This window comes from Diabrotica virgifera, chromosome 4 (assembly GCF_917563875.1).
Source record: "Diabrotica virgifera virgifera chromosome 4, PGI_DIABVI_V3a".
NCBI classification, from domain to species: Eukaryota; Metazoa; Arthropoda; class Insecta; order Coleoptera; family Chrysomelidae; genus Diabrotica; species Diabrotica virgifera.
In genome coordinates, this window is record NC_065446.1 from 119,753,763 (window position 1) to 119,769,713 (window position 15,951).

The window sequence follows — 15,951 nt, forward strand, 5'->3', positions numbered from 1 at the left end:
ATTAATCAGCCTTAACACTTTGACTTCTTATATGTTACAACATCAAAATGAAAGCAACCACAAATTATAATATAGTCGTAATACTAATATTAATAACATAATATCAAAACAAAACTGTAGCAAAAATAAATTAAAAATCGCAATCAGGATCTTCTACGTCTGATTCTGGTAACACACCTTTCATATTCGCATCCCGTGGAATGTTCAAATATTCATGATGAAAACAAGCTGGAATGACTTGATCAGTACAAAGTTTCTGAAGATCGTGATATTTCTTTTGGAAATGGGCAGTAGTGATTTATAGCAGGACATAAGTGGGACCCTAGTCTTAGGCTGGACTTCAACATTGAATAATTTGGCAACAGAATTCATAGATGTTTTTATAGAAACAATGTGTTTGTCTTTCTTAAAAGTTGCAATCCGGACTTTACTTATTTTGCCAGTAAGATTTCCTTTAAAATATTTGTCTCCAATGTTATCCTATTTTTTAAATTGATCATAAGATATTCGCTCAACATTAAATGGCGATGGATTATTTCTAGCAGTTGAGAAAATGGTGAACCATTGGGAAGGTGCATAAACAGTTGTATGTTTAAGGTTATTTTCAATGATGGCGTGAGACGTATCCACTGGCATATAAGTGTGCCCAGTTAGTAGGAAATTCAACTGAATTGTTTCAAGATTACTACATTCCTGCAAAGTTTGATGAATCATTGCCATAACATTGCGGTTCCGGTTTTGCCCTGGACAACAATCGCAGTATAACAGCAATCGTTTAACATTTCCTCTGGCATCAACAGATTTAATGTATTTATGCAAAATTGTTGCTACTTCATTTGCACCTCGTTTACCATTAGATTTGTTCCAATAATAACAGAATACTTTACGAGTGCCATTCTCGTAGAAACATAGGTTATAAACAGCCAGTTTTCTACTATAGTATAATAGCATTGAAGGTGAATATGGCATATTCAAGACCTTTTGAAGACCAAAGCTGACGCATAATGTAGAAGAATCATCTTTATGGATCTTTTTGTGACTTTTGAAACGGGCGTAACTTTCTTCTTTTTCTTTCTCATGCTGTTCTTTTTCTTTCAGTTTGTCAGGATCAGTGTTTTTTGCAAACATAAGGCATTTCTTGCACTTATCTTTCTTTGGTATATGAAAGCCGACGTTAAACTGCTCATGAAATATTTTGCGAAAAATTCTCTCACCCACAATATCCATACCTTGATTAATGACATCATTTTTATAACTTCCGTAAAGAGTTGGTATGTTCTTGAATTCTTCTGGTAAATAAACTTTACTGGAATCTTGGCGGCCATAGTGCGATGGTAAAGCAGGCAAACTTTATATAAAGTTTATAACGGCATCCAGAGTAGTTTGTTTGGTTTTATTTGACGGCTCCATCTTTCCTCTCATGTCTTCCTTGGCACATCCCCACTCTGCATTTTTAACAATACTATAAATAGTTTTATCTGAAACATTCACAGTGGCTGCTAAGGACTGTAAGCATACATTTCTCTTACCTTCTCCTTCATTTATAAAATATTTTATAGTACAGTTGCGTTTTTCAGACTCACTGCGCTTGCGCTTCACACCTACTATTTGCGCCAATGATACCAACCAATCTCGTCGTCGAGTTGTATCCAGTTTCCAGAAATGGTTAAATATGCTTTCTCTTCTTTCTTCTGGGATAGATCCACAGTTATTCCCACATTTTTTTCCTTGACATGGATTCGGGAGAACTTTCTTGGCTGGTACTGTCACTCCCTTCTTAGTTGTATATTCTTCCCCAGCTCTCTTCTTCTTAGATCTTTCTTTTCTTTCATTATTTTTTCTTTCCCTCAATCCAGCGTCACCTACAGTTTCTTCTTCTATGACCGATCCATTCGTTGTTGGTTTTCTTCTTCTGAAATTCTTTTTCTTTTTTCTTGTTTTACCCGTTGACTCTGCATCATCTGTTTCCTCGTCGCTTGCACTTGCGCTCGACTGACTCGTTCCGAATACGAATACAGTATGCAGTACGTTATGCATAACCGACATTCAAAACATGGTTGCGCCTCCTAAGCGCCTATTATTCGTTTTGAAATTCAAATAAAATTATCTAAGCGACATCAAGTTGGTATCGTTTTTTTATGTAAAATTATCTAAGTTCTTTTTTATACCTATTTCGCAACAAGCAAAAATGTCTAAGCACAAATGATGTCAAATACATTTTTAGGAACAAATGTATAAGGACACGTTTGGATCATATTTCTGTTTATAAAAAAATCGGTAAGCGACTATGATAGCAAAATCTAGAACAGGAAAAAATACCGTACTGCTTGGTGCATATGATTTTACTTTCAGTAAATTTATCTAAGTTAACGGTTAATATAATTTTAAGACAGGAACAAATTACTATTCGTTTTTTTTTATAACTCAAACTGTCCAACCAACCGATATATAGAAAATTAGGACATTTTTGTTGCTTAGTCAGTTGAAAATGTGAGAATACTTAAGATTCACGTACTTCCTAAGCGACAACAAATCTCAACGCAGCGCTACGAGACCCAGACCAATCGACGCGGATTTTTATGGCGAGTCGAATGATATGTATATCGTCGGCTTACTGCCAAAACCAACTAACTCCACTTTTTGTCGATTCTGAGTTAAGTACGCCTTTGTACTTAATAATGATCAAAGAATGTACTGATGAAACCAGACACTTCAAAGCAGATTTTAAATGTGGGAAACAGAAGGGTCTCAAAACAACTAATTCCAATGATGACACTTTTATTCAGCCAAAAACAGATATGTGCAGTTGTCTGCACATCTCCGTTTAAATAAAATAGTATTTTATCATTTACAATATTCTAGTTCTGCCAAAACAAGACAAGTGCCTGATATGGAGGAGAGATATGTTCAAAGTTACCTAGAAGTTGACTAACTTTGTACAGCCAAAACCCGACAAGTGTCGAAAAAAAAATGTTTTTTGTACTTTTTTTTTAACTTTCACTTCATTTTAATAATTTTTTAACAAAATGTTTCGTTTATAATGTTATTTACTTTAATATTTTTCAGTCATTAAATCATTTTTAAATTCAAACGATTTTTCATTTCAAATTAAAGTTTAAAACGTCGATTCCTCAAAACTTTAAAAAGTGGAGTTAGTTGGTTTTGGCAGTAAGCCGACGATATGTCGTTTTACCAAATCTTGTCGGTTAGGGAGCTTTGCCTTTCATGCGTTGATATGAATTTAGAAAGAATATAGAAAGAATTCTTTCTAAATTCATATTATTTGACACACCTCGTATAAAATTAACAAACTTAAATAACTGATGATTGCATCTTGAGGTTTAGACCACGCACAGATTTTAATGAAGAATAACTTTTTTTCCTAAAATTATTAATAAAAGAGTTATAGGTCTAATCAATAAAAATGATGTTCGGAATCAATAATTCAGGAAAATCTCAGAAATTTTTTTTTTCACGTAGAAGGCTGTTATTGCATATTTGAATATGGTTTTTAATTACAAATAACTTTTCATAATAAAATTTTTTGATATTTTGAAATATAAAGGTAGTTTGCTCTTGAGCGAAATTAATATTTTTTGACATACCTCGTATACTGTTGACAAAATTTGATATCTGATGATTGCATCTTAGGTTTTAGACTATGCAAAGCACTTTATAAAGAATGACTTTTTTTCGTAAAATTGATATTAAAAAAGTTTCCCATATGGTTCTAAGTTACGCAGACACCCTGTATACAAAATTCCAGGTGGGTCGGTCAAGTAGTTTTTGAGTTACAATGTCTACAGCCTTTGAAAAAAAATAGTTTTGATTAAAAAGCGTTTAAAGTATTGTCAACTTTTATTTTCAATTTCTTTTTTGTCTGTCAAATTGTAAAATGATGCTAACCGGAATATCTTTTTGAATCGCGGAGTAATTTACAAAAGAAAATGAGAACAAGTGTTGACCGTTGTTCACTACGTTTAAGCGTGCTGGCGCGAACATGCTGCAAAGCGAGTCGTAGATAGGGATTTTTAACACTATCTCCCTACCTCCTTACCTTCGACTCGCTTTGCAGCAACTTCGCGACAGCTCGCTAGAGCGTAGTGAGAAACGGTCAACAACTGTTCTCATTTTCTATTGTAAATTACCCCACGATTCAAAATATATTCCGGTGTACATCACTTTACGATTTGACAGACAAAAAAGAAATTGAAAATAATAATTGACAATACTTTAAACGCGTTTTTCTCAAACCAGCTTTTTTCAATGCCTGTAGACATTGTAACTCAAAAACTACTTGACCAACTCACCTGGAATTTTGGACCTATATATTTTCCTTAGACATTCCTTGAGGTAACGCTGTCGATATATTTTTGTTTTATGCTTAATTTTTGTTTTACAATAATAAATACAGTGGAACCCCGATAAGTCGGCCCCCGATAACCCGGAAGTCCGGCTAACCCGGACCGATTTTCATCAGACAAAAATTTAACAAATAAACAATTTAACAATTTTATCAAATAAAAATGTATGTAGGTCAAATAATATTTGAGAGATAATGTGTATTTGTGTAATTTGAACACATATAAGTACAACAGTAAAAATGATTCATGCACACGGCGGCAGGCAGAGCGACCGTCTCAGCTTATCGGAAAGAACAGGCACCTGTCTGTATTCCTTTTCCGTTATTTATGTCAAACTGTCTTAGCATTGTTTAAAATAGACGTGACTATTTAAAAATTCTTTTTTAAAACAATGGCCTTAGTCTGTTCTTAAATAACAACATTGTTTTAATCACTTCCGTTCTGTAATCGTGCTTCAGATTGTGTTTGCCTGATTTTTGTCTACGTAATGGTAACAAAACTGTAATGTTAACAAAACGTAAAAATGTTGTGACAATGGAAAAGAAACTAGAAACATTAGGTAGGATTGATAAAGGCGAATCTTTAAAATAAATTTATTGCAGCATCATAATATGATATTATGATACCATAGGTCTGGATCCCGCGTATGAAAAAAAAGTTGATTAATAGCAAGCTAAAAATTTGTTAATAGCTTAAGGGTGTCTAGTCGGATAAACTTTGATATATGAGAACACTGGAACAGGGGCAGTTTTAATTGTGGAACAGGTAAAAAATCTGGAACGGCCAGAACACGAAAATGGCACATTTGTTTTGTCCGACAGAACAGACATAAACTCTCCGAACAGAGATTAAACTCTCATGCAAAAATCAGACTGCTATTTATCACCTGTCATAATTCCTGTCATTTGACATATTCTACATGTTCCACTCATTAAAACGCCAATTTGGTGATAAATAGCAGTCTGATTTTTGCATGAGAGTTTAATCTCTGTTCGGAGAGTTTAAGTCTGTTCTGTCGGACAAAATACATGTGTCGTTTTCGTGGTCTGACCGTTCCAAATTTTTAGCCTGTTCCACAGTTAAAACTTCCCCTGTTCCAGTGTTCCCATATATTAATGTTTGTCCGACTAGACACCCTTAAGCTAATAACAAATTTTCAGCTTGCTATTTATCAACTTTTTTTTCGTACGCGGGATCCAGACCTACCATATTATGGTGTCGGTACATCTCTACAGTATGACTGAGTTTTTTACCAAGAAATGAACAAAACTCTACACTCTATACAACTATACGTAATTTAGATGTGTACTGTGCATATGTGTTTCATGTTTTTGTAATTATAATGGAGGTTATTTATTAATTTTTACTATATTCTCCGGCTAACCCGGATTTTCGATAACCCGGATCGGCCGCGGTCCCGATTAATCCGGGTTATCGAGGTTCCACTGTACGTTGATTTTCACCCTATTTTCCAATTATTCGTTGTTTTGACTTCTGAGTGATAGATAAAAGTCAAAATTCGATAATACTAAAAATCTCGACAGCGTTAGCTTGGGAAACTCGTAAGTTAATAAAATCTCTTTGAATTTTTTGTTTACCATGATCCAACGAAGAGTTCTAATGTCCACCGCAAAATTCATTGTTTTTTGAGATGTCTTGAAAAATTTGCCACCGTTGGCTAATGTTCCATATTTTTCCTTGAATTTTTTCTGGAATAATCTATGAACTGTACTGAATATGTCTATTTAATTTAAAAGTAAAATAATTCTACCATACTTTATAAAAAATTTGCTTGAAATATTGATTTCAACCCCTACTGCCTTCCCCCTTAAGGATAGCTATGACACGATTTGGATAGGCAACCCATGCTAGAAATATTTGTCTATGTATGAAATTTAATAAAAAAATGTTTCATCCAGAAAGCAGATGGGTACAGATCGACCTATATTCGGATCCCGTACTAAGAGGTTTCTTACAAAAAAAATAACCACGACTGATGATGCACGCTTACAAAAAAGTCAAAACGCTTATCTAATCACAAAAATATAAATTTTACTCACAAAACTTTCAATAGTATTATACACATAGTTTCAAAAGTTATGCATGACCCTTCGTATTCACGATGTTTACGCTTTTATAAAGCCGTATCTTTATCAAATATTTAAAGGGCCTTTTTTATAAAAAATTTACCATTTTTGGTTTTTTATATTATTGGATTACCCATTTAATTGACCAGGTTTTGCCAAGGTGTAAACATTTCAAAAATTTATTTTGGTGAAATTTTTGAAAACGTGATTAAAAATGAATCGTACTTTAATTTCTGAGTTGGACCGTATAAGAGTTATCGATTTAGTTGAAGAAGGCCATTCACAGCGGTTCGTGGAGGAAAGAGTGGGTGTTTCTCAGAGTGATGTCTCACGGATATGAAATAGGTTCCTGGAGACAAACTCGATACGAAATAGAGCTCGGTCTGGTAGACCCCGAGTTACCAATGATGGACAGAATAGATATATCAGAATTTCCATCCGTAGAAATTCTTCGATGTCTGTACCATCCCTCCAAAGAGAATTCAGGCATGCTGCAGGTGTCAGAGTATCGTTGTCTACAATAAGAAGAAGAATTTTAGGCTCAGGTTTGAGGAGTCGTCGACCAATAAGGGTTCCTCAGCTACAACCTAGACATGTTTTGGACCGCCTCCAGTGGGCTCAAAACACATAGAGCTCCCCCAACTCTTTTGGAATTTTGTCCTTTTTTCAGACAAGACCAGAATCTGTTTAAATAGTGATAACCGGCGAATGTGTGTGGGGCGAGAGCCAAAAAGAGCTGCACAACTAGCCACATACGAATTCGCCGGATATCATTATTTAAACAGATTATGGTCTCGTCTAAAAAAAGCGCAAAATTACAAAATTGTTGGGGGAGCTGTTTGTTTTCTTGAGCCCACTGGAGGCAGTCCAAAACATGTCTAGGTTGTAGCCGGGGAACTCTTATTGGTCGACGACTCCTCAAACCTGAGTCTAAAATTCTTCTTCTTATTGCAGCCAACGATACTCTGACTCCTGTAGCATGCCTGAATTTTCTTTGGAGGGCTGGTACAGACACAGAAGAATTTCTACAGATGAAAATTCTGATATATCTATTCTGTCGATCATTGGTAACTCGGGGTCTACCAGACCGAGCTCTATTCCGTATTGAGTTTGTCTCCAGGAACCTATTCCATATCCGTGAGACATCACTCTGAGAAACACCCACTCTTTCCGCCACGAACCGCTGTAAATGGCCTTCTTCAACTAAATCGATAATTCTTATAAAGTCCAACTCAGAAATTAAAGTACGATTTATTTTTAATAACGTTTTCGAAAATTTCACCAGAATAAATTTTTCAAATATTTACACCTTGGCAAAACCAGGTCAATTAAATGGGTAATCCAATAAAATAAAAATCCAAAAATGGTCTATTTTTTATAAAAAAGGTCCATTAAAGATGTGATAAAGATACGGATTTATAAAAGCGTAAACATCGTGAATGGGAGGGGTGATGCGTAACTTTTGAAACTATGTGTATATAAAACTCAAAATACTTTGAACAGTATTTTTAATACGACTGTACGTGGCAAAATTGGTAGCGCAACAACTGTAAGAATACGTTAAGTAGAGGGAAACCGACTGCTGTGCCACCTAGGATAAATTATAATAATAACAATAATAGCAGGCAGATATTCAGTCCGGTAAGGAAGAATAATGACGTAACTGCAAATTTTCTCAATTCCTGTTTATTGCGTAAATAACTTCTAAAATACTATGTACATAGTACAGATGATACAAAAACGACAGAACTGTAACAATATGCGGCGAAGCCAATACAGGGTAGTTGCGTCGTTATTGAAATACGCGCTATGCTAGACCTTGTTTCAGATGCAAAATGACGCAACTGTAGATAGGGATTAAATGAAGATAATGAATTATACGCAGCATACAACGAATCCGACGTAATAACATCCATAAAGATCGGACGTCTGCGCTGGATGGACCATGTTGAACGAATGTTGGAGACCGAAACACCAAAACACATAATAAAGCAAACACCAGTAGGGAGAAGGTCAAAGGGAAGACCCAAACTTAGATACATGGAACAAGTGGAACAAGATCTGAAAACACTTGAGATTACCCACTAGAAGAACAAAGCAACGAACAGAACAGAATGGCGGAAAATCCTAGAACAAGCCAGGACCCAAAAAGGGTTGTCAAGCTACTGATGATGATGAAATTAAGATAATGAAATTCGAACCAATATCGATAAAAATAAAAGCCATCGTTGTCAAAAAAACGCCATACCGATGCTCCTGGACGATTACTCTTCATTTAATCCCTATTTTAAATAAATATTTAAAAATAGTTTTTTTGCTCTCTTGAAGAATTTTGCATTTTGCGGTTGCGTCATTCTTCTTTTGGGCCGGCGAATTTGTCCACAAACAACTACTTGGGCCTTTTCTATATGCTTAGGGTTCTAAGTTTTGTAGTGGGGAGAAAGGTCAAAATAGTTTAATAATAACATATGAATGTTAAAATCATAATAAATTGCATAAATAAAAAAATATGTAGATAGAAAAGTAAGCCTAACGTTTTGTTTTTATAGTATCCCTATGAGCATTCGAGAATTTGGTCAATAGTCCAGGAACCGAAGCATTTCATCTCGCAATTTTTACAGAATGAATCTACTTACCGTTGCACGTCATTATCTATTTCAGAGATCTAAGTTGACAGTGTTGCCAAAGTATAAAAATATCCTGAATCCATTTTAAATCATATAGATCACATAATTATTGCAAATTTGGATTATGCAACAAAACAAATTAATATTCAATGTAAATAAATAAAAACATTAGAAATAGAAAACTAGAATTAAGCTATAATCTTACCTTAAAGTAAATAATAAAAACAATAAATATAATAAAGCAAATACTTAGAGTAAAGAATAAAAACAAATCTAAAGTGTCAATACCGCAACTGTCAAATAAATGTTACCAATTTATGCCAAAATGTCACCTTCGTTCGATTACAATTACAGTGTGTTCCGAACAAATGTGCTTCATAAAAACGCTTTAGAATCCATTTATACTAATTAAACGAAACATATTTTTAATTATAATAAAATATAATAATAATATAAATTATAATAAAATATATTAACCGGTTCGCAAGATGGTTCCTCCCAACGTGAAAGTCTTACAAGAATTTCTTAAATTTTTATATTAAAATTACAACATAATATCAATATAACTTATAAAAGATATAATAATGAAGTTTATAGAGCCATAGATAATGTAAACTAGTGGATTCTTTCTCCTTCCTGGGCTGGTCAGTCCTTTGTCTTTGTTCCTGTATTTTTAAGCTGATGATGGCTCGTGAAGAGCCGAAACGCGTCCTTGTATGACCTTTTAATATATACATTTTGTGGTACTTCTTTGAGTTTTCGTACTTCGTTCGCTAATAGATGTTCGCGATGACGTTTGATTATTTTTCTCTATCCCTTGTTATAATAAGTTATAATATAACAGTTATTTCCTTGGTATTTAAATCATTGGCTTTCATGTAATTTGTTAATGCCAAAACAGTTATCGTTACATTTGTAACCAGGTCTGGTGTCAGACATAATCATAGCCAGACATAATCATAGCCAGACATAATAAAAGTCTGATGCCAGACACAGATGCCAGACACAATATGGCTGCCGATAGTTTTTGAGATGAGGTCGCCCAGTAAAACTTAATATAAACAATTGTGGCGTTCCAATGAAAAATTACAAGAAAGAAGTACATTTTATTTTTCCATTTAAAAAAGTCTATTGAAATAAATTATAAAAGTGTAAATATGTTATATTAAGTTAAATAAACACATAATATTTACTGTTATTTTGAACTAATTTCTTAATCAAACTTCCTGGATAAAAATACGTTGAAAACTAGATATTTTTAAATATACCTCTACATTATTGAATTTTTTTATTCAAAATAATGATGGTAATGATATTCGATACTTGTTATGTTTTTTATGTTTTGTTATTGTTAATATTCGGTACTAATAATTTTCTATACTTGTTGTAGGTTATAAACATGGCATGTAGTAACAAGGTAACTGTAGAAGTCCCCCTATTTTTTAATTATGTATATTTTTTGCTAACATGTAAGTATATTTTGATAGTTTTTTAAATTAAAATTCCCACGTGTGATATGGTCCGATACCTTGACAGATTTGAAGCTATATATTTCGGAATATTCTTTTTTCTGTTAAAACCCGGGCGCTGATATTCAATCTAACCTCAATGCTTTAGTGGGCGTTTATAGAACCAAGTTACAGAAAACACGCGAACAAACTGTAAAAAAAACATTACATAAGAAAACTGAAATGTAGTAAAATAAAAGCAATAATCAGCAAAACATTAAATAGAGGATTTAATATATATATATATATATATATATATATATATATATATATATATATATATATATATATATAAAAACATAAGATGTAGATCTTTGAAACACACTCAGTGAACCAAAGATCCAAGGTTATTGGTTTAACGACCACTCGTACGAAATCAAATAGATGAAATAGAGAATGTGGAAAAATCCCCTTACGAACAATTCACACATCCACCATTTCGGGCTGGGAAAAATTTTTTTTAATAGAATCAAAGATCCAAACACCAGTTCTTAGAAATGTGTTTCGCCCTCTTCAACCTCTCTGGGCTCGTCGGTAAAGACAAGAGGTTGAATATCTTTAGACACATTCTAATCAAAAAACAACATTCGAGACCTAGACATAGAAGGTGCGTAAGTCTACGGCAAATCCGACAATGACAGTCTCAAGTTTTAATTCCCTAATTACTTAAAGTAAGTAAAATATATGTTTAAAAACATAAGATGTAGATCTTTGAAACACACTCAGTGAACCAAAGATCCAAGGTTATTGGTTTAACGACCACTCGTACGAAATCAAATAGATGAAATAGAGAATGTGGAAAAATCCCCTTACGAACAATTCACACATCCACCATTTCGGGCTGGGAAAAATTTTTTTTAATAGAATCAAAGATCCAAACACCAGTTCTTAGAAATGTGTTTCGCCCTCTTCAACCTCTCTGGGCTCGTCGGTAAAGACAAGAGGTTGAATATCTTTAGACACATTCTAATCAAAAAACAACATTCGAGACCTAGACATAGAAGGTGCGTAAGTCTACGGCAAATCCGACAATGACAGTCTCAAGTTTTAATTCCCTAATTACTTAAAGTAAGTAAAATATATGTTTAAAAACATAAGATGTAGATCTTTGAAACACACTCAGTGAACCAAAGATCCAAGGTTATTGGTTTAACGACCACTCGTACGAAATCAAATAGATGAAATAGAGAATGTGGAAAAATCCCCTTACGAACAATTCACACATCCACCATTTCGGGCTGGGAAAAATTTTTCGAATAGAATCAAAGATCCAAACACCAGTTCTTAGAAATGTGTTTCGCCCTCTTCAACCTCTCTGGGCTCGTCGGTAAAGACAAGAGGTTGAATATCTTTAGACACATTCTAATCAAAAAACAACATTCGAGACCTAGACATAGAAGGTGCGTAAGTCTACGGCAAATCCGACAATGACAGTCTCAAGTTTTAATTCCCTAATTACTTAAAGTAAGTAAAATATATGTTTAAAAACATAAGATGTAGATCTTTGAAACACACTCAGTGAACCAAAGATCCAAGGTTATTGGTTTAACGACCACTCGTACGAAATCAAATAGATGAAATAGAGAATGTGGAAAAATCCCCTTACGAACAATTCACACATCCACCATTTCGGGCTGGGAAAAATTTTTCGAATAGAATTAAAATTTTTTTAGGGAATTAAAACTTGAGACTGTCATTGTCGGATTTGCCGTAGACTTACGCACCTTCTATGTCTAGGTCTCGAATGTTGTTTTTTGATTAGAATGTGTCTAAAGATATTCAACCTCTTGTCTTTACCGACGAGCCCAGAGAGGTTGAAGAGGGCGAAACACATTTCTAAGAACTGGTGTTTGGATCTTTGATTCTATTCGAAAAATTTTTCCCAGCCCGAAATGGTGGATGTGTGAATTTTTCGTAAGGGGATTTTTCCACATTCTCTATTTCATCTATTTGATTTCGTACGAGTGGTCGTTAAACCAATAACCTTGGATCTTTGGTTCACTGAGTGTGTTTCAAAGATCTACATCTTATGTTTTTAAACATATATTTTACTTACTTTAAGTAATTAGGGAATTAAAACTTGAGACTGTCATTGTCGGATTTGCCGTAGACTTACGCACCTTCTATGTCTAGGTCTCGAATGTTGTTTTTTGATTAGAATGTGTCTAAAGATATTCAACCTCTTGTCTTTACCGACGAGCCCAGAGAGGTTGAAGAGGGCGAAACACATTTCTAAGAACTGGTGTTTGGATCTTTGATTCTATTCGAAAAATTTTTCCCAGCCCGAAATGGTGGATGTGTGAATTGTTCGTAAGGGGATTTTTCCACATTCTCTATTTCATCTATTTGATTTCGTACGAGTGGTCGTTAAACCAATAACCTTGGATCTTTGGTTCACTGAGTGTGTTTCAAAGATCTACATCTTATGTTTTTAAACATATATTTTACTTACTTTAAGTAATTAGGGAATTAAAACTTGAGACTGTCATTGTCGGATTTGCCGTAGACTTACGCACCTTCTATGTCTAGGTCTCGAATGTTGTTTTTTGATTAGAATGTGTCTGAAGATATTCAACCTCTTGTCTTTACCGACGAGCCCAGAGAGGTTGAAGAGGGCGAAACACATTTCTAAGAACTGGTGTTTGGATCTTTGATTCTATTCAAAAAATTTTTCCCAGCCCGAAATGGTGGATGTGTGAATTGTTCGTAAGGGGATTTTTCCACATTCTCTATTTCATCTATTTGATTTCGTACGAGTGGTCGTTAAACCAATAACCTTGGATCTTTGGTTCACTGAGTGTGTTTCAAAGATCTACATCTTATGTTTTTAAACATATATTTTACTTACTTTAAGTAATTAGGGAATTAAAACTTGAGACTGTCATTGTCGGATTTGCCGTAGACTTACGCACCTTCTATGTCTAGGTCTCGAATGTTGTTTTTTGATTAGAATGTGTCTAAAGATATTCAACCTCTTGTCTTTACCGACGAGCCCAGAGAGGTTGAAGAGGGCGAAACACATTTCTAAGAACTGGTGTTTGGATCTTTGATTCTATTCGAAAAATTTTTCCCAGCCCGAAATGGTGGATGTGTGAATTGTTCGTAAGGGGATTTTTCCACATTCTCTATTTCATCTATTTATTTTATATATATATATATATATATATAAAAATAATATATATAAAAAATAAAAATCCTATTCATAACACCCCAACTCGCATACATAAAGAAATCGATAATACAACGGAAAACACAGGAAAAAAGATAATAAAATGATAGACGGCATTAAAGACAATTTTATGAAGAATGAAGAAGGTACGAATAAGATAATTGACGACAGAGATTATGCAGCTTATGGAAGAAAGAAGGAAAAACAATAACGATAACTGCATGTATAAAACATTACAAAAACAGAAACAGAGAAATATCAGAGAAGCCAAACAGAAAGAACTGGAGAAAGAATGCCAAAAAATCGAAATTCTACAAAGTAAATACAACGAATTCAACGTGCATAAAACTTTAAAAAAATCAAGCGCAAATGTAAAAACAGAAGAGTAAGTAAACTTGTTAATGACAATGGAGAAGTAATCGTGGACACAGACAGTAATGATATTACCTAGCAAAATTACATACGAAATTTATTTTCTGATGAGAGGGAGAACCAGTCCCCAATATCTACGAAAATGTGACCACCTAGCTATACTATTGACAGAAATAAGATCAATATAGACTTAATATCAATAAGACTTAATATCAATATCACTAAAAGAAGGGAGAGCTCCAAGACCAGACACAGTACAGTCTGAATGTCTTAAACTTCTTGATGATGAATAATGAATAATATGTAAAATCTTCGATAATATCTGTGACACAGGCAATATTCCAAAAGATTGGGTAGTTTCAGAATTTTTTCAGAATATTTATTATTCAGAATTTTTTACGTTATCAAAGAAACAGGGAGCGAAAAGGTGCGAAGGATATAGGCAAATAAGTCTAATGAGGCATGCATTAAAACATTTTCTTAAAATTATACTTCACAGAATATACAAGCTATGCGAAGAGAGAATACAGGACACACAGTTTGGATTCATGAAAGGCGTAGGTACGAGAGATACACTGTTTTAGGTCTGGATCCCGCGTACGAAAAAAAAGTTGATAAATAGCAAGCTGAAAATTTGTTATTAGCTTAAGGGTGTCTAGTCGGACAAACATTAATATATGGGAACACTGGAACAGGGGAAGTTTTAACTGTGGAACAGGCTAAAAATTTGGAATGGTCAGACCACGAAAACGGCACATGTATTTTGTCCGACAGAACAGACTTAAACTCTCCGAACAGAGATTAAACTCTCATGCAAAAATCAGACTGCTATTTATCACCAAATTGGCGTTTTAATGAGTGGAACATGTAGAATATGTCAAATGACAGGAATTATGACAGGTGATAAATAGCAGTCTGATTTTTGCATGAGAGTTTAATCTCTGTTCGGAGAGTTTATGTCTGTTCTGTCGGACAAAACAAATGTGCCATTTTCGTGTTCTGACCGTTCCAGATTTTTTACCTGTTCCACAATTAAAACTGCCCCTGTTCCAGTGTTCTCATATATCAAAGTTTATCCGACTAGACACCCTTAAGCTATTAACAAATTTTTAGCTTGCTATTAATCAACTTTTTTTTTCATACGCGGGATCCAGACCTATTTAGTTTACAGGTATTATTCCAGAAATGTAGAGATATGATTTGCGGCTTTGTTTATATAGGAATAGTTGGTCAGCCCAATAGGAAAATGTGTTTGATTCAAATTGAGACAGTCATGAGATGTCCCCACAATTTCTGTCAGGGTCTCAACGTTAAAATGCATAGACACCAAGTTGGATACGATCCTATTCATAACACCCCAACTCGCATACATATTAAAAAAAATAAATATATATGGAAGAATTTATTTAGAAATTGAATTAATGATGTCATGCTATTATATATAATGTATAGTAGCATGACATCATTAATTCAATTTCTAAATATACTCTTCTATATAATATTTAATTATCTTAATATGTATGCGAGTTGGGGTGTTATGAATATTATCGTATCCAACGTGGTGTCTATGCATTTTGACGTTGCGACCCTGACAGAAATTTTGGGGACATCTGGTGACTGTCTCAATTTGAATCAAACATATTTACCTATTGGGCTGACCAACTATCTTTCTATATAAACAATGCTTGAGGTATCTACACCTGCTTTGTGGACTACCAAAAAGCATTCAATACAGTTCAACACCGAAAAATGATTGATGTTCTAATAAAAGCCTAAATGGATTATAAATCCCGGCGTATAATACAAAATTTATGCTGGAACTAA

General features: G+C 34.0%; 1 protein-coding gene across 4 annotated transcripts in view; it reads left to right on the forward strand.

The window, feature by feature from the left end:
- Positions 1 to 15,951, forward strand: part of LOC114331364 (proton-coupled folate transporter) — a 147,543-nt gene that overhangs the window by 46,485 nt on the left and 85,107 nt on the right. For 3 of the 4 annotated variants that reach the window (XM_050649590.1, XM_050649589.1, XM_050649591.1), the window contains exon 2: positions 10,469 to 10,547. In XM_050649590.1, the coding sequence (XP_050505547.1) occupies positions 10,478 to 10,547 (70 nt within the window). In that variant the 5' untranslated portion in view covers positions 10,469 to 10,477. The remainder of the gene's footprint in view (positions 1 to 10,468; positions 10,548 to 15,951) is intronic. The other variant, XM_050649594.1, reaches the window with a different exon arrangement.